The following is a 24,087-nucleotide window of genomic DNA, read 5'->3' on the forward strand; positions in this document are numbered from 1 at the left end:
AAATTTAATGTAAATCGGGGAGAGGAAAGATTTTACAATGGGCAAACACTGACTAATTTATAATTGAATACAGTAAAAAAAATATATATAGGCAATGTTATTAATTATGTGATTTTCACTACAGTTCCTCTATAAGAGAGAGGTGCATTTGTTCTTTCAATGTCAACTCATTTTTTAGAAATAAAATACAGTGTTCTTTTGAGGATTCTATTGGACCACTCAGGACAGGGATGTCAAACTCAAGTCTTCGAGGGCCGTGGTCCTCACACATTTTGAGCACAGCTAATTGATTGGACTAAATCAGGAAAAGTGTGGTCCTTCAAGTAGGACACTTTTCTCCATTTCTCAGTCCATCCTAAACCCCTGCATGGATATGACCCTCCAAGACAGGAGTTTGATGTTCCTGCCTTAAAGAGGAACTCCAGTGAAAATAATGTAATAAAAGTGCTTCATTTTTACAATAATTATGTATAAATGATTTAGTTAGTGTTTGCCCATTGTAAATTTGTTTAAATCCCTGATTTACATTCTGACATTTATTACATGGTGACATTTTTACTGTGGGCAGGTGATGTAGCTGCTGCATGCTTTTTTGGCAGTTGGAAACAACTGTAAACAGCTATTTCCCACAATGCAGCAAGGTTCACAGACAGGAAACTGCCAAGAGTACGTACTCAGAATTTGTGGGAGGGGTTTCACCACAATATCAGCCATACAGAGCCCCCTGATGGTCTGTTTGTGAAAAGGAATAGATTTCCCATGGGAAAGGGGGTATCAGCTACTGATTGGGATAAAGTTCAATTCTTGGTCGGAGTTTCTCTTTAAGAGGTACTTAAATTAACACTTCAGTCAAGATCATTGATTCAGATTCAGTCAACATCATTGACTAAAATGCAGTACACTGTTGAGAGGTATTTTGAAACCCTCTGACGACATTTTATAAAGCACTCTGATATCCCATGAAACACTACAGAAAACCTAAGGGTCCTTTCACACTGTCTTCATTGTGTTCATTGTGTTGCGGCCAATGTGACTTCCACACAGGCGTGTTTCTGATGATATGATTTCTGTTGGAATAATGTGCAACATGCTGATGTGTTGTCACAGGTACAGTGCAAGTATAAGTCTGTGGACTTTATGCTGCTCTGTAGGTGTCGTATTGCATCAGCAACTTGGGAGGCAACATTTCATTGCCGTTACATTGCAATAACATTTTTCAGGACGCGCAATGCAATGGATATAGTGTGAGAGTAACAAGGATTTGTATTTAAGGTAGTAAAGTTATTTTACACATCAATCATGAAAGCTGTGAAATGGCAACACAAGTCTGTTCCATTTACCAAGAAGTGGCATGTTGCCATGGTTTCAAGGAAACACTGGCAGTGCCATGTTGCAGTCAAAAATGAATGTAATTTTAATTGAACTAAATTACATAAAGACCTATAAAGTTTGTATATGTTAAACTAGTTTTTGAAAGTGAAGTGGCACTTTGACAGCGCTAGAACTTTTTGGATCCCTCTTCCCTTGAAGGGGGCCTCGGTGAGGTGAAGCTGCCGCCGATATTTCCTTTGAGTGGCAGTTGGTTTGTCTATGTTGCCAATTGACCCAAAGAAATAAGTTTTACAAATATCAGCATGCATTTAAGTGTCAGGATCCCTCCTGTAGTGTGTTCTGTCCATTGCAGTGGAGCTGCAAACGGACAGTTCTGGCTTGTCTGCTTGCATTCGGTTGTGCATTCGCAATAAGTCTCATTGTCATTTGCAATCGCTCTGCAGTTCTGGGCAGCTCAGGATGCTGTCATCATTCCAGCTATTGCTTGGTGCAGCTGAGCTGAGGCCAGATAGCCCTGGATTTCCTGCATGCATGTTGTTACATAATACTGCATGTATTTCTTATGGGAGTCCTTTGCATTCATGACCAGCTAACAAATGGTAATCAAGCCAGCTGAGGATTGAATGATTATCATTCAGCTGCGTGGAGATTTGCATACTTGCATCCAGTGGCTGATGCCGGCATAAAAGTCTGCCTCCCATTTTAGACTTTGCCCGTCATAGCAGTCAGTACGCTGGTCTGCTGGGCACTTTGTCATTCTGTAAAAGGTCTGTTATTGAAGTTTAATGCAACCTTATTATTTGTGCTTTAGCTAGTTTCTTGATAAATATATATGCAGACTTGCTAATATATATTTATCCGTTAGTTGAGCCGTTTGTTATTTTTCTGTATTATTGTGTATTGCCTTGTTTCCATGCCTGATGGACGTTCGCTGCATCTGCGGTGGGCCAGTGAAGTCCATTATTCTGATAGCTTGAATTCTGCCATCACCACGTTGGTGACTGGTAGTATACCTGCTACTCTAGTTTCTGGGAACGTAACTATAGGCTGCATTTGCTATTAGTTACGTTCTTTCCTGTAGTCTTGCCTGTGTGGATGCTTGCCGGTGACTGTTGTTAGCCTGTTTGCTCTGCTTCTGTGGACGTGACTGTGAGCTGCAGTTGCTACTAGTAACGCTCCAGTCTATAGTCCTGTAATATACCTGTCTGAATGCTTGCTATCGCTAAGGCAGTGCAACATCGCACTGCGCTGCCATTGTGTCTTATTTGTAGCGATATCGGAAGCCCAGAGCTGCAGTTGTTCTGGGCAACCTGTGTAGCCTCTTCCATTATTCAGCTATCCGCCTTTTTATCTGGGTGGTCAAAGTATTACCCCCAGGCATTACATTAAGTTATATATACGGTAGCTCTTCGCATACAGTGCATATACAGAATACATAAAGCTGGAGTGGGAATGGTACCTGTTCTTGAGACCATTTTCAGTTTACATATCCATATTTCAGCTGTTTGAACTGCAGCCCCTTTATCATAGCACAATGTGGCAGAACAACTTCTTGCGTTGACAAATGTTCTTTATGTTCCCATTCGTCTGTCAGTAGCTATTTATCTGCATACTGTATCAGACAAGGAGATTTGTCTTGTTCCTGAATCTGACTGATGCTTTTTATCCCATGAAGCCATATAGTTTCTGTCTGTCCTGACGGCACAAGGTGATCACCTGGGGGATTTATAAGTCATCCTGCACATTTTTAATTTTTTTTTTTCCGTTAATCGTCAACTGCTGTGGCTTTGTCAGTTCATGCTTCATTGCACAAGCTATGCTTGGCATGCAGTATGACGTTCCTTAAAAGGCAAAGTGTTGCCAGACTTACCTTTTAAGTAATGACGAGGAACAACATACAGGTGCCTAGACAAAGACAGATGAGAGTGACTGGGCACTGTGTGCAGAAACTCAAAGGATCTTTTGTGCCTGGAATGAATGCTGTCATAACGGTGTAGCTCCCAAGGGGAAATTCATTTTACCGGAGCTTTTACATGTTGAGACTTTATAACCATAGATATTAAAAGCTAAACTTGTGAAATGCAGCCCAGGATTTGCACAGCCTTATGGAAGGTGTCTGTACTTTTCTAATGCAGGTTAGAAGAAAAAAGAACCTACTGGGGGCTACTATCATATGGATTCCTAAAGGAATTTCCTGTTTTACTTAAAGGGCCACTATCACTAAAAATTGTGAAATGTAAAATACATGTGTACACATACTTATAAACAGCAAATTTATCTTAGATTAAAATACATTTTAAATTACTTTTTCTCCTATGTTGCTGTCAAGTACCATAGGTAGAAAAACTGACAGATCTGACGGTTTTTGTTCTAGTCCATCTCCTCATAGGGGGATTCTCAGTATCTCCATTGTTCTTTACAAAAGCAATCCCTGAAAATGATCTATACAAAAATGGTTGGCCGACCTGCCTACTCCGTTGCATGCTACAGAACTAATAATTTTTCCACCGTCTCTGGCCACCTCTCTGCCTGAAGTAACAATAAATGTTAATAACACTCTCATAACTTCAGTTCCCAAAGTACGGTGCTTGGGGGTAATATTCTATTCATCTCTCTCTTTTATTCCTCATGTTAACTCCATAACCAGCTCCTGCCATCTCCAACTCAAAAACATATCTCGCATCCGTCCCTTTCTCACTCAAGACACAACCAAAATGTTAATACATGCTCTTATAATTTCTCGTCTGGACAACTGCAACATACTACTTTGTGGACTACCATCTAACAGACTGGCCCCGCTCCAGTCGGTACTGAACTCAGCTACTCGTCTCATTCATCTTTCTTTTCGATCTTCCTCTCCTGACCCTTTCTGTCAAGCTCTTCACTGGCTGCCAATTAACCAGAGGATCCAGTTCAAACTCCTAACCCTAACCTACAAAGCTCTCCACAACCTCTCTCCCCAGTACATATCCTCACTTATTTCCAGATACAAACCCAATCGCAATCTCAGATCTGCACATGATCTTCTGTTGTCCTCCTCTAGAATCACCTCCTCCCATTCACGCTTACAAGATTTTGCACGCACTTCACCCCTCCTCTGGAATGCCCTCCCACAACACCTCCGTCACTCGCCAACCTTTGTTACCTTTAAACGCTCTCTAAAAACACATTTGTTCCGACAAGCATATGCGTTACCTTAAGCCACTTCCCTGTGGCCTAAGACCAAATTGCACTCCTATTAGGAATCCTAAAACACACTGCCTTTATATATTTTATCGTATACTACCCCTCCTTTTGTTTCCCCCATTCCCTTTAGATTGTAAGCTCGCAAGGGCAGGGCTCGCTCCCCCTTTTGTGTCTTGGAAATCATTATACATTTAATTCATCATGTTACTTTTTTCACTGTCATTACCAATTCTGCATTTTGTATTCTGTATGTTGTATATTTTTTTGTATTTTGTCACTAATTATGTATCTTGTATATTAGTGTACACCATTGTCTGTATTATGTACCCCATGTTTGTTTCTTACTTTGTACAGCACCACGGAATATGTTGGCGCTTTATAAATCAACAATAATAATAATAATGCTATTCTAACAGTTGCACTGAGCAATTGCTGTTTAGTAAATGCTGAAAATACAGAAAACCTTGAAAATCCCCATGATGAGATGAATTGGTCCAAACCCTGTCAGATTGTTACTGCCTACTGTAAATGACAGGAATATAGGAGAAAAGTAATTTATAGTGCATTTTAATTTGGGAGAAATATACTTCTTATAAGGACGTGTCCAAGTATGTTTTAAATTTTACAATTTTTGCGATAATGGTCCTTTAGGCTTTTGATGTTAAAAAGATAGCTGTGTCATTTATGTGCACCTTACATGTTTTGTAGGTGTACTGACATCTTCTGCAGCGCTTTACAGAGTCTATAGTCATGCCACTAACCAGAGGAGTTTTTAGGCATAGGCAATCCAGGCCACTTATTGAAGTGCCATTGGTCCTGGGGGGCGCAATGCCCCTGATTAAGCCCCGCCCCTGAACCAAGCTGTACCCTGAATGATGCCATGCCTCCTGGATGAAAACAACCCCCCCCCCCACACACACACACACACACACACAGTTGTTAGTACCTCTTTCTGTCCCCTTGTGCCTCCTTCTGTCTCCTTGTGCCACCTTCAGTACACCTGTGCCACTTCTGCCCCCCTGTGCCACTTTTTCTCCCCTGTGTTTCCCTGTGCCTCCTTCTGTCTTCCTTTGTGCCTCCTTCTGTCTCCCTTTTGTGCCTATTTTTGATATGGTGCCCTAGACAAGCAACGGCTTTGGGCCCACCCTTGATGGCCACTTAGCTTTTTTGGCAAGAATTTGTTGGGGGCTAGCATAAACCGGGCCCCTGAACTCTCTCCAGGACCTAGGCACCTGCCTAACTTGCCTTGTGAATTATCCGCCTCTGTGTGCGTCCTTCTGTGCCTCTCTCTGTCCCACTGTGCCTCTTTATGTCCACCCTTTTTGCCTCCGACTGTCCCCTTGTCCCACTATGTTCTTGTCCCCCTCTTGCACTCCCCCAGTCCTGTGGGCAAAGGCAGAGAATAGAAGCTGTGCTCTAACCCCTCCCCCCTCCCCTGGAGTCCAGTGCTGTGCCTGTACAACCATCCTGTCTGTTTTCTGCTCCCTCTAGTGCTGGCTCTCCTTATGTAGCATGTAATCACGCTACATGCAGTAGGAAATGCTGGGTATTAGAGCGAGTGGTGAGCAGACAGGCAGAAGCACAGCACTGGACTCCAGCGGAGAGGTGAGAGCACACCTTCTGCTGCGCTATACTCTGTATTTACCCAGCTGGGGTAGTGCAGGAAGGGGTATACAACAAAATGCGACAGGATTGGTGGGTTGTTTGTATCTCAGGGATTCCCTGTATTATGCATCTACCCTATACTGCACATGGTTTATATTCTCTAGTGTGTGGGGATTTTTTTTTTTTGGGGGGGGGGGGGGGTACAGGACTGTCCTCAGAGAAGATTACAGTCTAATCCCTCCCACAGTCATAGTCTAGAGTCCCTATCATAGTCTAGGGCCAATTAGCTTATCAGTATGTTTCTGATTGTGGGAGGAAACAGGAGTGTCAATGTTCTTTTTAAAGCACTATGAAAAATACCAGCACCATATATTGTAAATGCATAATTATAAAAATTAATTATGGACAAAAAAAAATCACTTGGACACTGTGTCAAGGCCAGACTGTTTGCTGGCCAGTCACTACTTCATTTCCACAATCTTTCTTAAAGGGATTCTGTGGTATTGTAAAAATCAAACTAGCTGACACTTACCTGGGGCTTCTACCAGCCCCCTGCAGCGACAATGTCCCACGCCATCCTCTTCCGATGTGCCGTTCCCCGCCGCCTGCGCAGGCACAGTACAGGAAAAGTTTGTACTGAGCCTGCGCAGTAAGCTCTCGATGATGCGAGCGGGAGCGAGCATTATTCGTCTGTTTAGACGAATATTAGACCGGGACTGGCAGCGGGAGCGGGTGATCGGAGGAGGACGGCGTGGGACATTACAGCTGCAGGGGGCCGATAGAAGCCCCAGGTAAGTGTCAGCTTTTTTGATCTTTATAATACCACAGAACCCATTTAAGCTCCAAAGCATGACTTGGTCTGGGTCGAGCAATTGTTTCCACAATTTCGCCGTGGGTTTGCACGATACTCTCCCGATGTGCAGTGATCACGACCCTCACGGTGGATCTTTAAGCACCCCGACAACTCTTGCACAAAGTACCTTGATCGTTTGAACTATCATTCGTTCCCATTGTGTGTTCAACGGTAGAAGATGGGTCGGTTGTGTCGTGACAGTGCTTAGTTCATTGCAGAATAGTTCTGCAGGTCAATTCACTGCCCATACAATTCTATGGGGCTGTTCACAATATTGCATTGTAACGGATTGCTTTATTCTAACTCGCTGCATGTAGGCTTTGTATTAAAGCATATGTCCAGTCTCCATTGCAGTTCACACTCATTATAACACAGCCTTATTATTTTTTGCTCACGAGAAATCACTGTATTACATTTCTAACCAGGCTTAATATATAATGCGCACATTAGTTATTAGGCAACTGAGTGATAAAGCATTAAGTGCTTTTTGCTGTGAAGTTACCATACTATTATCTCAGCTACAGTTTCATACAGCAACATATTTGTTAACTACATTGAACTAATGATAATTGCTTACAGTTCACATGCTCATTAGACTTGTTAGCGATAGCTTTTGTGTTATTGTATTGTGATTGTGGGAACTCTGTGTGGTAGTAGATTTCAGTCAGTGAACTACAGCATTTTATAAATATAGCCCACTAGTTTTAAAAGAAACAGAGCCAGAAATGTAAGGAGATTTTTTGTATAAACATATCTTTCTTGCCATCCTCCTGAGGATTATTTCTGTGCCATGCCATACAACTTAACCCTTAGACTACCAGCTATTTATTTTTTTTTAACTATACGCCAGAGCCATCTATAATTGTACAGCGCCACGGAAGATTCTGGCACTATATAAAGCAATAATAATTGTGTTTATTTAATGTTTTGCCCGAATCTGCAATGTACCAAAGTCCATATTAATCAGTAGGGGTGTCATTGAGATGCAAATATATCGAAGCAGTGTACAATTATTTCTGCATCCCGCTTGTAGCTCAGTTTTCCAGGCAAGCCAGTAGGCACCTGAATTTTTGGCATTAAACATGTTTAACATACCCGCGCATTGCTTCGACTTGCAGCCTGCAATTAAACCAGTCTGTTCATTAAATCTGACCTTTTTGTAAAATCTTTGAAAAATTCCCATGGTGTCTTTCAAACATTATCCAAATGAGTGAAATTTGGAAAATGTGTCGTGCAAATGAAAGTAAAATTAGAAGGAAAGCACATGCTGCAAGCATTTCAAAGAAACCATAATAATGTAATAACTTGTTTAACGCAGTCTTGTGATACCTGTAACTAGGAACACCACTTTTCCTTCAGTACACATTTCAATGACAGACGGAACCTGGCAGAGTTTTGATTATTTGCTCATCTTGATTTATTATGATTGACAACAAACACAGCTTTATTTCAAGAATAGAAACAGTGATGTACACTGTATGGCTTTAAGCTGGCCACTAACGGTCCAATTTCTAGCGAAAAATCGTTCGAGCGATCAGAAATTCTGATCGGATTGGTTGTAAATAATCTCCATTGGTGGACAAAATCGATTATGAACGAGTGAAAAAAATGTCGCCCGAATATATTTTGGTCGAACGAAAATTTGGATTTTCTTGGTGGTCGTGATAGATAGGAAGCAATGATTGGTTAGTTGATGGTGTAGTGAACGATTTTTCGTCCAATCAGAATTTCCGATCGCTCTAACGATTTTTCGCTAGAAATTGGACCGTTAGTGGCCAGCTTAAGACAGATGAAACTTCATTTGGAATGTGTGAAGGGCAAAATGTTGCTTTTTGAAAGAAGGCATGTTTTGTCCTAGCATGACCTGAAGCCTTGTACAAACGGGGGATGGTTCTAGAATCTATAATTGTTAAACACCGCATACCAACTTGATTTTTGAGGTGTTATCGCTAGCTGCTTAAAGGTCATATTGTCCTCCTCTGGAGCAGTGCTGTGGAGTTGTTACAAAAAATCTTCGTACTCCTCAGTTTTTGAAACCACCAAGTCCTGGTACTCAAAATTGCTCCGACTCCTCGACCCCAGTATTAGTCTAATACTTACCAGGGCTCTGGTTAAGGGCTCTGCCTCTGACACAGGAGACCTGGGTTAAAATCTTGGCTCTGCCTGTTCAGTAAGCCAGCACCTATTCAGTAGGAGACCTTGGGCAAGACTCCCTAACACTGCTACTACCTATAGAGCACGTCCTAGTGGCTGCAGCTCTGGCGCTTTGAGTCCGCCAGGAGAAAAGCACTATATAAATGTTCTGTGTTTGTTTGTTACCAGGGCTGTGGAGTTGGTCCAAAAATTATCCAACTCGGACTCCTCGGTTTATGAAACCTCCGACTTCAGGTGTCAAAAAATTGCTCCAACTCCTCGACTCCACAGCCCTTCTCTGGAGGGTATCATTATTAAAAACTGAAAATTAGATGGGTATCAACCTGTAGTCTATCAAAAAAATGACTTGGACCTGCTAATTGTAGGCGATTTTGGGGCGGATTTCATGTGCCAGGCATTAATTGCTGGGAGTGTCTCATTTTCCTGGCGACTGGCTGACAGGAGCCTGCTTTTTTACATACTATAGGATCTTGCAGATATTTATTTGCAATGTGGGCGAGCACTCATACACCTAAGATGATTTTTTTGTGTTCAAATTGAATCAGGCCTATAATCTCACTTCCATTAAGCTTCGTACACGTACAAGGAATGACACCCAGCAGGGATTGGAATCCCTCAGTTGATAGTCTGTCAGTCGGGTTGTACAGACACATCACTAGCCTGCAGGTTCTTGTAGGAGACAAAAAAGGCACAAAGAGATCGGGAGCCCGATCTGGTGTATTAGCCTGCAGGTTACTGACATATTCTGTTGCTATGGAAGGGGGAGGAGGCTGACAGTGCAGTGCATGACAGAGTGGACGGGGTGAGTAGGAGAATATTGCCTGCGCTCTGCCGAGACAATCCTCTGCACTGAGGTGTATTTGGGGGCCTCTGTACACACACTGGATTGTAAGCAGAAGCCGCCTCAACAAGCCACCTCAGCCTAGAACCAACTACCATTCGTACAAGGCTTCAGGTCATGCTAGGACGAAACATGACTTCTTTCAAGAAGCAACATACTTTGCATTCATTCAGTCCATCTGACGTTTCATCTGTCCAGAGCCATACATTGTACATCACTGTTTCTATCATTGAAATAAAGTTGTGTTTGTTGTCAATCACAATAAAATCAAGATGAGCAATAATAATAATTCTGCCAAGTTCCGTCTGCCAGTCATTGATATGTGTGCCAAAAAAAAGTGGTGCTCCTAGTTTTAGGTATTGCAAGACTGTGTTAAACAAGTTTTTTTAATGACATTATTATGGCTTCTTTTAAATGATTGCAGCATGTGCCTTACTTATGATTTTACTTTAATTTGTACTACACATTTTCCAGATTTTACTCATTTGGACAAGGTTTGAAAGACACCATGGGAATTTTTCAAACATTTTACAAAAAGGTCAGATTTAATGAACAGACTGGTTTAATTGCAGTCTGCAAGTCGAAGCAACGCACGGGTATATAAAACTTGTTTCGTGCCAAAAATTCAGGGGCCTACTGGCTTGCCTGGAAAACTGAGCTACAAGCGGGATACGGAAATAATTGTGCCTTGCTTTAATGTCAATTTAGAAATCAGACCATTGCCCAATATAAAAGCAAGTGGGCAGAAAATAAGTAACAAGAGTGAATGGAATGCTGGGTATTTAACAGATTGTTGAGAGGAGTTATTTTTTTTTCCAAATTCTGTTTGTTTAAAGGAGCTTAAATTGCTTCTGGTTTCCATCTTGAATTGTAGATGTATTATATGTATTATACTTGTACTGCCTCGTTCGGCTTGTCGAGTCTGCTTTGTTTTAGAACAGGATATCCTGATAATACATTCGCTTGCATTGTCCTTACACCTGCGCTGTGTATACATGTCCCACTCCCAGGTTTACTCACAGATAAGGGACTTCTGCTTCCTATATATGTCACTATACAGTCAGTGCGTCGTATTTACAGGGCAGATAGAATTTTCACATGCCACAGCATTGGTTGTGTCAAGATGTGCAGTCATTTTTATATTACTGATATAGAACCAATATTTAGCTAGTCATATCAGTTCTCAGCAATGTAGAAATACTGTATATACTCTTAGGCTTCTTCCCCACTAAAACGTTGTGTTAGATGCTACGTTAAGGTCGCATAACGTGCACCTAACGCAACGCATAGTGGGGTTGAAGCTGGATGTCAGATCGAGCCGCGTTATGCGGCTCTTCATGCATCCTGTGATGCGTACTTTTGGACGCATGTGGCATCACGTGGTCCCGCTAGCCAATCGCCGCACAGAGCGGCGCTCCAGGAAGTAAACACTGCACGTCACACCGTTCAGTGAATATTAATTAGCCATGTGGCTGGCCGCGGAGGAGGAGGGGAGACCTCCTCCAACATCACGGAGCATGTGCAAACAGTCCAACGTGGCTTACAGCACGCAGCACTTTGTTTTTACCTGCTGCGTTACAGTGTAACGCAACGTGGGCACTGTGAACAGCCCATTCATTTTTCATTGCTGTGCGGTGGGGCTGTGTTACAGGCTGCACTAACGTGCGCCTGTAACGTCTTACTGTGAAAGCAGCCTTACAGTTGCCATATGCATTTGGTTGACTAACAGAGGATTGCAGGCACTGAAGAGAATCCACCACACTGTCTGTTGTAACTTGTCTCAGGTACTGCAACACCGTGGCCCATATGAAATGAACTTTTTCTCCTGAGTTTCCTCCTACATTTTATTTTTACAACCTGTGAACGAAATGCATTTTAAACCACCAGCAAACAAACAAATAGTAGAAATATTTTTGACAGTAGTTTCCACCTACTTTTTGTTACCTTTTCAATTGCATAGTGCTGAAAATGTATTTTAAAGAGAAGATGAAAAATGATCTCATAGGAGAAAACTCAGGAGAAAATGTGAATTGCAAATGGGCCCATATATGTGGTGGTGAGATACTTACTTTAAAAGGGTCAGTTCAATCACACATTGAAATATTCTATCTTCTGTCCCCCCCCCCCCCCCCCCATAGTATCTGATCCCAGCTTTATTATTATTATTGGGTATTTTGTGGTAACTATTTAGGGGGTGCAAATAACATGGTGAAACCAGTCACATTTGGCAAGATATAAACTCAAAACAAAGTATGCAGGAGGTTCCAATCATTTTGATGAAATTCGCCGCTTTCTGTCTTAGAAAATTCTTGCAGCTAAGTGTGGAGGTTGTTGCTGAGTAGTTCAAGTGTATTGAAAGATGTTGGGTATCTACCTGAACATTGTTTTTTATTTATTTCGTATTTATATAGAGCAGTCGTTTCCGCAGCACTTTTACAAATCATGTACAGTATTGTCACGAACTGTTCGCTATTATTTGTTTTTATGTCAATATTTATAAAAGCTTGTTAATAATTTGATTTGGAAGGGTTTTCCTGTGTACATTTAGTATAGATAGATAATTAGTATATCAGTAATATCAGTAAAACTGTTGTCCCCGACACTCGGTGCTCCGACTATAACATTGCTAAGCACATGATGTATTGCCACCATAGCGTCTGCACCAAATCTAAACACTCAGCGCCCCTATAGCCGCAGATTAACATTGCTTTGGAGCCGATATACAACAAGCACCCATGCAGCAAGACTCCCTGCTTCGGCTTTCATCATCTTATTGGATGGTTTGGGAGTCATATGATAAGTATATGAGTGCTGCATATTGGGCTCCAGACCATCAATTAGAATTAGAGATGGTCAATGAGATGCAAATCATTTCCAGTTGATGCAGCAATATGCACATTTTGTATGCACATTTATGCAGCTTGAAAATAAACCAATCAAATCCTGCTGACGTAAAATTCGATTGGTCCATTTTCAAGCTGCATATATTTGCATACAAAATTTGCATAATCCTACATCAACTTGCAATTATTTGCATCTCATTGATCATGCCTAATAGAAATAAGATTTGGACATCGTGCAAATTTGGAAAAATTATAGACCTCCCCTAACAATAAAAAAAACAAAACAGATTTATCTAATAATGCTTTTAATAATGATTGAAGTATAGTTTAACAAAAAATGGAAGTATAGTTTAAAAACAAATGGCAGCCATCATTCAGCCTCAGTTTAAATGAGGACTACATTTCCTGTAACACCAGCAAGGATGTTCCAAAACCTCCTCATGCTTTGGCTGTTATGAAATATAACTTTGCTTTTAGCTTTGGTGTTTTTCTTCCTTTTGGTAATCCAGCCTTTTTGAGCGTTTTATCTTCAGAAATGCATAAATAAGTGTTTGAAAAAAAAAGGGAAGGGCGAGGGATATTTACATGTTGGATTTTGGCGTTTGGCTCCAGCTGTTTGCGAGAAATTCAAAGTACTTCAAGAAGTATTTGTTAATTACCCGTGCAATCTATGCAAAACATATTTTGCGCTGACGTCCTTTTTGATGAAATTCTAATTTCCTCTAATTAAAGATTTGTTTTATTTAATTGCATAAAGGAGGCCAGTGTAGCACTCTCCTTTACCACACAGTGCTGTGGAAATGGTGGCACACAACGTAGTTCTGCTAATGAGCCTTGTTAAAAATAGAGATGGTGCAATCATCTGTGATTAAAATACTTTACACTGGAGAAAACATCTTGAAAATAATAACAATTAAGAAACAAATCCTTGATAGCTGGGCTTAGTTAAAGGACCTGTAAACCAGAAGAGAAGAAATATCATCATGTGTTTCTCAAATGTATAAATTCCTCTGTAAAGATTGTATATACTGTGTTTTTTGAACTATACGACTCACTTTTTCTCCCCCAAAAATGGGGAAAAAAGTCACTGCATCTTATAGTCCAAATGCAGGGAGTTCATGACTTATGAATGCCTTCCAATAGGAACCTCCAACCCGCTGCAATGTTGGGAACTTCCTTTACTATACCCATGCAAAGGAGGACACGGGGACACAAAGGGGCATAGTGGAGGACACAAGGGGGGCACGAAGAGGTATAGAGGAGGACACAAGGAGGACAGAGGTGAACACATGGGAGACACAGGAGGACACAAGGAGGACAGAAGCGGTTACAGGGAGACACAAGAGGTAGAAGGGGGCATAAGGTACAAAGGGGGCATAATCCACAAGATGCCTCTTCACCATAGATGCATCAGATTTAGTATATATTTTTCCCCTGTTTTTTTTTTCCTTTAAACCTAGGTGCATCTTACGGTCAGGAGCGTCTTATAGTCCAAAAAATACTGTACCTCTTGTGCATGTTTAGCATTTTTACTGCTATTCCCATTCCAGTTTAAGGTTCCCATACATCTAGCAATGTATGGGCAGATCGACCAAGAGACAGATTTCTCTCTGATGCAATCTGATTGGAGAGAGATCTGTTTGCTGCCCATATACTGCAGCCTGCAGCATCTGAAATCTCTCCTGGAATCGGCCTCGTGCCACTGCTGATTCTGTCCACCTGGCTGCCTCACAAATGTTAATGTCCTCCCTGTTATAATTTAAGTAGGCCTCAGTTACTTGGCCTGAGTTTTATGTAAAAGGCTTGACCGCAGTGTATGCCTTTAAAATAGATAGAGGGTTGGTGATGCAGGCAGAGGCATCTCAGGGTCTGCGTGTAGCAGAAGATACACGCAGATACTGAGAACATGTTCCTAACAGAAGGCCATCGGCCACTCTGACCTCAACAGGAACAGAAAACATTGGCTATGTTTACTAAACATTTCACATTCCTGCATCTGGGTCAAGTGCCTCATTGATTATTAATCGAGTAGGCGGGTATGATGACACCACGAGTGGGTCCACCAATAGACTGATATAGGAGGTGGCGAAGATGATGTCATATTTAACTCTTTCCTAGTCGGTATTAAAGGGGGTGCGAGCGATGGGAACTCACTTCTGCTTCTTCCCTCTGCACTAGCTCGCAAGGCCGACTGGGACCTCTAAGCATGTTATTCCTTACTGTAATCTGATATAATGTATGCTGTACATAGTTAGTCTAGATGTAACATAGAGTAGATACAAGAAGACCTGGGTATCTTCAGTAGGATAGATACTCAAGTAGCTGTAACGCAACATGGAAGTCTGCTTTGCCAGGAGATGAATGTACCTATCTGTATTCCTGTTTCCTGAATAAATAACGTAAACATTGGAAAAAGCCTGAGGAAGTCTATATCCTGTTTGCTGTGTGGAGAGTCAAGTGATCTCACAGTCTGTGAGACGATGGTGTCGAAGCAAGGTGATAAGAACAGTTTATAACACTCCCCCCGGTGCCCTCCTAGGTCAAAAAGTGAATTGGATCACGACAAATCGCACATTTCGCGATCTTAAAAATACAAAGGGCCCGATCCTATTCACTTTCTCTCCTAGGAAATACATTTTCATCCTCTGTTTATTAACTTTTCAGCACTCTACAATTGAAAAAGTACCAAAAAGTAAGTGAAAAAGTACTGTCAAAATCTTTCTTGCTGGTGGGTTAAAGCAGTAGGATTAGCTATACTATGCCAGGGAAAAAACACATATATAAGTAGATAAGTACTTGATCTACTTACATAACACATGTATTGTACTGTCCACGTTTGGATTTCAGTGAATTTCATATAGTAAATGAAGAGAATTCTGTTCCTGGTGGGGGGCCATGTCTTTTGCCCACAGTTGAGGCTAAATCCTGATGTCATTTCTGCCCTTTACATTTTTTTTTTTCCTCCTCCAATCGCTGAGTCACCTCAGCCCTGCTTGTAAACACAAGTGAGCAGGGGATCGTGTTTCAGATAAGTATCTGGCAGGGAAATAAATGGAAGAGGAGGAATATATAATAGATAAAAAGAACCCCCAGCATGCAACTGTTTGGCACTGACTACTAAAGTGCCAGTTCTCCTTCAGTATGTGATAACTCCAAATCATAACAGCAGAAAAAGTTTTGAAAATTTTGAATGCAGGATTAGCATCTTTATCACTTAATACACTCAGACCAGTTGCTGTTGAAATTTGATTTTTATGGTGAAAATCCTGCTTTAAAGGATACATGAGGCAAAAATAATTATAGCAGATTTACTTACCTGGGGCTTCTTCCAGCCCCTAGAAGACTATGGCCTCAATTCACTAAGCTTTATCAAACACTTTATCAAATATTTGATAATTTACCTTATGAGTAAAATCTAATTTTGAATTCACTAAGGTGTTATAGATGTATTTACCCATGAGGTAAATCATCAAACATTCGATAAAGTGTTCGATAAAGCTTAGTGAATTGAGGCCTTTGTGTCCCTCACTGCAATTCCTTGGAGACTGGCATTATCTTTTAAAAGGCATTTATTGGTGAGATGTAAAAATATCACCTAGGAGAAAAGAAAACAACTTACAGTGTTCTCCCCAGAATTTTTTTCCAGCCGGGTGGCATGAAATAGTAGCCGGGTGGCATGAAAAAGCAGCCGGGTGGGACGAGATGAAAATGCAGGGCAACTCTGCTTACAGCATAGGAGGAGGTGAGGAGGTGAGCCGATGACAGCCGGGTGGTCACCAAATCTAGCCGGGTGGAGCACCCGGCTAAAAGAGCCTGGGGAGAACACTGAACTTAGGAGAAAAAGGTGAATTGGATCAGTCCCAAAATATTTTGTGTACCAAACATCTATCGATTTCTTAACCAATGCTTACATACCTCCTAACATCAAAAGAAAATTAACAAAGGTGAATGATAATTCACATTGAATTGTGTTAAACTATACATTGTGGCACCTTCATTGTGAGTTTCACAATGAATACTCTTCCAGTTACCTCAGCAATTACTTGTATTTCAGCATTATCCTTGGATACCTGCCAACAGGATTAACTGTGTGTTTAGTTTGGCCAAAGATATCTTCCTTATTTTAGTAGAAGAAATGCCAGTCACTTCCATGAGGCGTCTCACAAGCATTTAAACAAAGTTGCAGATAAATTGGTGGTATGCAGGTTTTGACATTACCACGGCCTTAGTAATTACTGCTCTTTTTGTCTGTTTTTCAGTGCACTGAAACCTCCTTCTTTTTTGAAACCCGAAGTAAAGTGGCCTGTAAACACCTGTGGAAATGTTGCGTGGAACATCACACGTTCTTCAGGTGAGTGGTCCTGTCCAAGAGTCTCTGCATTTGTTGGAGCAGGAGTCAGCTATAACAAATGACATTGAATCATCACACCACATGAATTTAAGGCCTCTTCTTCATCTACAGGTCATTGGAAGAATGTTGTAGGAGTGCAGTGTGTACAGAACCCTCACCTTTGTGCCAATAAACTACAGTAGATTTAAAATACTTTAGAAATATTTTCCAGTTGAACTGTTCCTCCCTGACTTAAAGAGAACCTGTACTGAGTAAAATTATTTAAAATAAACACATGAGGTAACTTCAAATGAACATTACATAATTACCTTGCCATCAGTTCCTCTCAGAAGCTCACCATTTTCTTCTTACAGTGAATCATTCCAGTTCTCGCAACATTTTGTCAGAACTGAAATATATCAGTTGCTGTCAGTTATATATCAGTTGCTGTCAGTTACAGCTGAGAGGAGAACTGATGTGTCCATGTTTCCCTATGGCTCGAGTGGGCGATGTTACAGTTTAACTGTGTGCTGACCAGGAAGCTGTTATGGGGTAATAGCCATTTTCAAAATGGAGGATGGAGAAGTCCATTGATCACAGTGGACAAACAGGACGCAGGAGAGGAAAAATAGATTGAGGAGTAGACTACACGGGAGGTAAGTATGACTTGTGTATGTTTATTTTGACTTTTTTTTTCAGTTCAGGTTTTCTTTAAGTATCATACATTTAAAGAGGAACACCAGTGAAAATAATGTTTTACAATAATTGTGTATAAATGATTTAGTCAGTGTTTGTCCATTGTAAAATCTTTTAAATCCCTGATTTACATTCTGACATTTATTACATGGTGACATTTTTAGTGTTGGCAGGTGATGTAGCTGCTGCATGTTTTTTTGGCAGTTGGAAACAGCCGCAAACAGCTATTTCCCACAATGCAGCAACGTTCACAGAAATGAAACTGCCAGGAGTACGTACTCAGAATTTCTTTGTGGGAGGGGTTTCACCACAATATCAGCCATACAGCGCCCCCTGATGGTCTGTTTGTGAAAAGGAATTGATTTCTCATGTAAAAAGGGGCTATCAGGTACTGATTGGGATAAAGTTCAATTCTTGGTCGGAGTTTCTCTTGAACACTGACTTGGGGTAGTGAAGTATAAATAGTTAAAAATGAAAAAGAGACGTGTAAGGTAAAAGTCCACTCAAGGAAACTAGAGAAGAAGAGCGGCGTCAGTGGCATTTTTTAGGGAACACTAGTTATATCTTAGCAATTAAACGGAACCAGTCTATAATATGATGATGATGATGATGATGATGTTATCCATTCATTCGTATCCCACTCTTGGTGATTCTATGGGTTAGCTCTCTCCATACTGTCTGATCTTTTACCATTTCTGCCAGTTGCCTTACGCTCAATCTTGTGTCAGCTTTGATGTCTATAATACAGTTCATATAAAATCATATGTTTATTAATTTCACATATAACAAAACATAGTTAAATACAACATATTGTACATTTTATGCCAGTTACTGTGGCACAGTTGTATCACCATTTCCTTCAACGTAATACATGAAAATAAGGCAAAGGGACACTGTCTCTATTTTAAGGGGTGTATTATATGCTACCCCTTTTAACCATCCTATCAAGAGAAGTGGTCCCCAATTTTTAAATATTGCAAAGTTGGGGCCTAACTTGAATACTTGACACATTTCGTGAATTTTACGTCATTTGGTCACTTTTTCAGTAGGAAAGTCCCAGCCCTATAAAGTGCAAGCTGAGCTGGATATTTCATAAAGAAAGTTTGAAAGTATGATTGCATATAATGTCTGAATAGAAATAGCTTCACACTTCCTATGTGATGTACATTGGGCAACAAGTTAAAAGAGCCCTCACCAGACTAAAGTGAATAATTGTTGTGTTTTTGTAAAATCCGAACTGTTCCTCAGCCCCATCATCACCTTTGTGGTAGTCAGAGAGTTGTTATGAGGAGGTAGCAGCTAGTCTCTTCTTGAGAGTGCACACCACTTAAGCCAGCCCACCTCTTTTCTGTGCTGAAAAAAGGGAAGAGAACCTTCTTTTCTGTACTGATAAGAGATTAAAGGCGCGTACACAGGGAGGACTGAAGGACCCAACTCCCCACAATCTCCATTATCTCCTCAGACAATGGATTTTCTGTTATGCCGACCTGACGTACATCAAATGGACACTATACACAGTCGCTGCAACCCATGGCCTACTCATACAGAGCCCGCAAGTCTGAGACTTAGTCATTGCTTCCAAGACCTCCGCTCAGGTCAAAAGAGGTGCTGGACTGGAAATGCAACTTTAGAAGATGTAGACTGTAATGAAGTGTGCAGTGGTGACCATACAAGCATTGTACTGGTACTTACCTGAAAACAATTAGCCATAAATCCGTTACATTTAAAGAGGAACTCCAGTGAAAATAATGTAGTAAAAAAGTGCTTCATTTTTTACCATAATTATGTATAAATGATTTAGTCAGTGTTTGCTCATTGTATAATCTTTCCTCTCCCAGATTCACATTCTGACATGTATTACATGGTGACATTGTTACTGTGGGCAGGTTATGTAGCTGTTTCTAGCTGTTCTGGCTTTACAGACAGCTGTAAACAGCTATTTCCTGTCTGTGAACATTGTTACATTGTGGCAGTTTGCCCAGAGTACCGCGGTACCCAGAGCTTCTTGTGGGAGGGGTTTCAGCACAAAATCAGTCATACAGCGCCCCCTGATGGTCTGTTTGTGAAAATCATATTTCTCATGTAAAAGGGGGTATCAGCTACTGATTGGGATAAAGTTCAATTCTAGGTTGGAGTTTCTCTTTAAAGTTTTCTGCTTTTATTGTTTGGACCTTTAATTTATGGCACATTCTAGAGTAGACAGTGTAATAAAAGCAGTGTGGGAGCAAGTGACTTGGAGATCTTACCACTGGAATGCCCAAGAGATATAAGCAACCAATGACTGTAACTGAACTATGTAAAATAACCCTCTAAAACCTGTATGCATAGTAGATATGTATTGTTATTGTTTTTACTGTTCTTTTTGTGGTTGTGCACTTAGGATTCCTGAAAATGACTCCAGTACGTTATCACGGAAGCTGAGTAAGCTCGGCTCTCTGGGATCGCGGCATCGGTACAGGTGGGTGTAATGAGCGGCCATTTATCTGCGGCATGTTAGAAGATGTATTTGTATGAAAGGCTGCACTTTGTTCATCTCTAGTGAGTCATTGTGATGTCATGTGCTGTGCACGGCGTATCCGCTCACATCGTGTATCGTTTTACCCCACATGGGAACCCAGCCAAGCAGCAATTTATCTACAGCCTGTACAAGTTTTCTGAGGTCTCTTTGTTGTATGCTGGGTTATGTTTTACCAGCACATTAACTAAAGATCGTGCTTGACCAGTAATTGTATATACTGTAATTAAGTGAGCATTACGAGGTAAAGGTGGGTGTAAAAAAATATGTACAATAAAACAATTTGCATTTACGTTTTATCATAATCGTTTGGAGAGTGAATTCATATGTTATTTAGAGAGCAAATTAAAATGTTTTGCCATTTGTGATCTGAGCAGGCCCTGCAGAGATGGTAATGACTCATCACAGGATTTATGTGTTTTCTTAATGATCTTTCTGAAATGTGACAGTGCCATTAAAAAGAGAGACCAGTTTGTTGAGGGGAAAAAAGGTCTTATCCAGGCCATTATTGTAGTAGTAATAATAATAATAATAATCTGAACATTTGTATAGCGCTTTTCTCCTGTTGGACTCAAAGCGCACAAGAGCTGCAGCCACTGGGACGCACTCCAAGAGGACAGGCTGCAGTGTAAGGCTGGGTGCTGCATACATCACATTTTAACAGCGTTTTATGTCATGTTTCATTTTATGTTGTGTGCGTTTTTGCTGCGTTTTGGCTGTGGTTGCGTTAGCATTTTTTTTACCGCAGATGCATTTTTCAAGTGCTTTGCGTGCGTTTGCGGTTTTGCATATACAAAACACATATGCGTTTTGTATGCATTTTACATGCGTTTTCTTTTGCGTTTTATGCAAATCACTAGGAAGACAACAGGAAGTTGAAATATATCACAAAACATTTTTTTAACCAAAAACGCATATAAAACGCATACCATTGCGTTTTCATTGACTTTCATTATGTGCATTTTTGCTGCGTTTTTGAAGATTATGCAACAAAACCAGCGGTTTTTGAAAATGCATGCACCAAAAACACATATGCGTTTTTGATATGCGTTTTTTTTCCTGCGGCCCATAAACTTCCATTAGCAGCAAAAATGCTTTTCCACAACACTATAGTTTCTGCTAAGTGTGCACCTAACCTAAGGGAGTCTTGCCTTGAACTCCTTACTGGATAGGTACTGACCCTAGCCAGGATCCTAGCCCAGAGGAGAGACGGCAGTGCCGTTAATCCAGCTACTACTACACTATCCAGCCATGTACATTTCAATGATTTTAAGGCCTTAGTGAACATTTTTTTGTTTTACAAACTATACAATATATATAAACTATACAATATAACAAACTATAACTTTATTCTAGAATCTAAATAACAGAAACGTTTCTGCACGTTTTAATTGTGAAAGTTCTTTGAATCATGTATCACTGCTGGCATCTGGGTGCCTGTTATGATACCAGCTGTGTCACGTAGATACAGGCTTTGCAATTTAAAGGTAACTTTTTATTTGCTTTAAATGACAATTAAAGGACCACTATCATCTAAATTGTAAAATGCATTTGTTTACATATGTTTATGTGTATGTACATCCGTTCCAGAGTAGAGTTCATCATCATTTTTTTTCCTATGACAGTGCCGTTTACAGTAAATTATAAAAAAAACTGACAGGTCTTGAATTAGTCCATCTCCTAGGGAGAGGGAAGACTCTGGGTTTTATAGAGCCTTCCTGTTCCTCTCACAGTTCCCTCATCCAGCAGCGGCTCCTCCATTCCAGCCTCCTGCCACAGGAGGCTTCGGAAGCATCCGGGTGCCAGAGTCTATGGAAGACGGGCAGCTCCATAGTGGGCATGCATGAGAGAGCATGCTCGCGCAGTACGGAGTGGCATGTCTTTTAGGGCATTCTGATGCAGAATTGGACTGGAAGCCAGCGAATGACTGCTCGCTAGCTTCTTCTGTATGTGGATGGGTGGTGCCAACACTATTGTATATGCGGGCCGCCAATATTTAATGGTGCAGTGGGCCGCATCTATAAGTTATACATTATGTGTTTGGGGGCCAGTGAAAAAGCCTTGGGGGGCCACATTCGGCCCGCAGGCCTTAGATTGAGGACCACTGCTCTATAGGACTCAGAGCCTTCTTTCTCCTTAGATAAGTATCTGCTTTTTATTTTCACTTCAGACTCGCTTTAACCACTTGAGGACCACAGTGGTAAACCCCCCTAAAGACCAGGCCCTTTTTTTCATAATTGGCCACTGCAGCTTTAAGGACAAGCTGCAGGGCCGCCCAACACAGCACACGAGTGATTCCCTCCCCTGATCGCAGCGCTGCACTATGTAAATAGACGGCGATCACGGCGTCTAACAGTCTCCCGAGCGGACTGAAGATGGGGCGGAGCTTCACCCCTGAGAAGGAGATGCGCGCCCACCCTGCGCGCGATCTCCATCAGTAGCCGGCTCCAGGACCTGACGCCAATTGGCGTTAGGCGGTCCTGGGACTACCGCCGCGGCCACGCCCATTGGCGTGGAGCGGTCTTTGAGTAGTTAAAGCAGACCCTAACCAAACATTTTTTTAATTCAAAATATTTAGTTTCACCACTCTGACACATACAAAGATAAATAAACACTCCTTCAAGCCTATGGGCATTTCAGTGCATGCTTTTCACCCTTCTCTTTGCATAACTAGGGTTATACAGGGGGCAGCCATTAGCAATTCCTCCTTTGCCGGACATCATCTACTCCACCAGTTTGCCGGATTCTGTCCTGGCAATATGAAAGGAAGGGAGGGGTTCCTCCAATAAATGTAAAATATTTTATATTTGTCATCATGCAGCTGAAAAAAGGCTGCTGTTTATTATTATAATTTAGAAAATAGATTGTATTTCTGCAATCTTGTATTTTTGATTTGGGTCCACTTTAAAGAGTGCATTCAACTTACCAGTAAATTTGCTTCATTCACATCCCTTGAAAAGGGTCTTACAATCTAATGTACTTGCCACATTTTAATACCAGTGTGGTAGGAAGCTAATTGAACCACCAGTATGTTTTTGAGATTTGTGAGGAAAACAAATGCAAACAAAAAGTGAACATACAAACTATATATAGATATTGTTTTGTAAAAATTAGATCAGGACCCCAAAGCTGCAAGGTAAGAGATCTAGGGTTGGTGCACTAACCACCACTAATATTGCTGTGCACAGGCAGCACACGTCAATATTGCAGTTACTATTGTTAGCTGTGTCCCGCAACACAGCTAACCGTAGTAACAGTAGCAAAAAGTGCTATTTAAAGAGAAACTGTCGCGAAAATCTTAAAATTTAAAACACATACAAATAAGAAGTACATTTCTTCCAGAGTAAAATGAGCCATACATTACTTTTCTCCTATGTTGCTGTCACTTATAGTAGGTAGTAGAAAGCTGACATTACTGACAGGTTTTGGGCTAGTCCATCTCTTAATTTGGTATTCTCAGCATGGCCTTTATTCTTTATAAAGACATTCCCTGAAAAAGATTTATACAAAGATACTGACCAGCCTCCCTGCTCGCTGCACACTTTTTTTGGCAGTTGGATGGAGCAACTGCCGTTCACTATGTGCTTTTAAAAATAAAGAAAACCCTGAGAACCCCCCCATTAGAAGATGGGCTAGTCCAAAATCTCTCGGTAATGTCAGATTTCAACTACTTTCTGTAAGTGACAGCAACATAGGAGAAAAGTAATTTATGGTTCATTTTACTCTGGAAGA

General features: G+C 41.0%; 1 protein-coding gene across 2 annotated transcripts in view; it reads left to right on the plus strand.

Annotated features, from left to right (window-relative positions):
* EPB41L4A (erythrocyte membrane protein band 4.1 like 4A) overlaps window positions 1-24,087 on the plus strand; it is a 327,406-nt gene that overhangs the window by 249,284 nt on the left and 54,035 nt on the right. Inside the window, exons 10-11 of one of the 2 annotated variants that reach the window (XM_068247350.1) lie at window positions 17,074-17,165; window positions 20,221-20,298. In XM_068247350.1, coding sequence (XP_068103451.1) covers window positions 17,074-17,165; window positions 20,221-20,298 — 170 coding nt within the window. The remainder of the gene's footprint in view (window positions 1-17,073; window positions 17,166-20,220; window positions 20,299-24,087) is intronic. The other variant, XM_068247351.1, reaches the window with a different exon arrangement.

The sequence above is a fragment of the Hyperolius riggenbachi genome, chromosome 1, assembly GCF_040937935.1.
Source record: "Hyperolius riggenbachi isolate aHypRig1 chromosome 1, aHypRig1.pri, whole genome shotgun sequence".
Lineage (NCBI taxonomy): Eukaryota > Metazoa > Chordata > Amphibia > Anura > Hyperoliidae > Hyperolius > Hyperolius riggenbachi.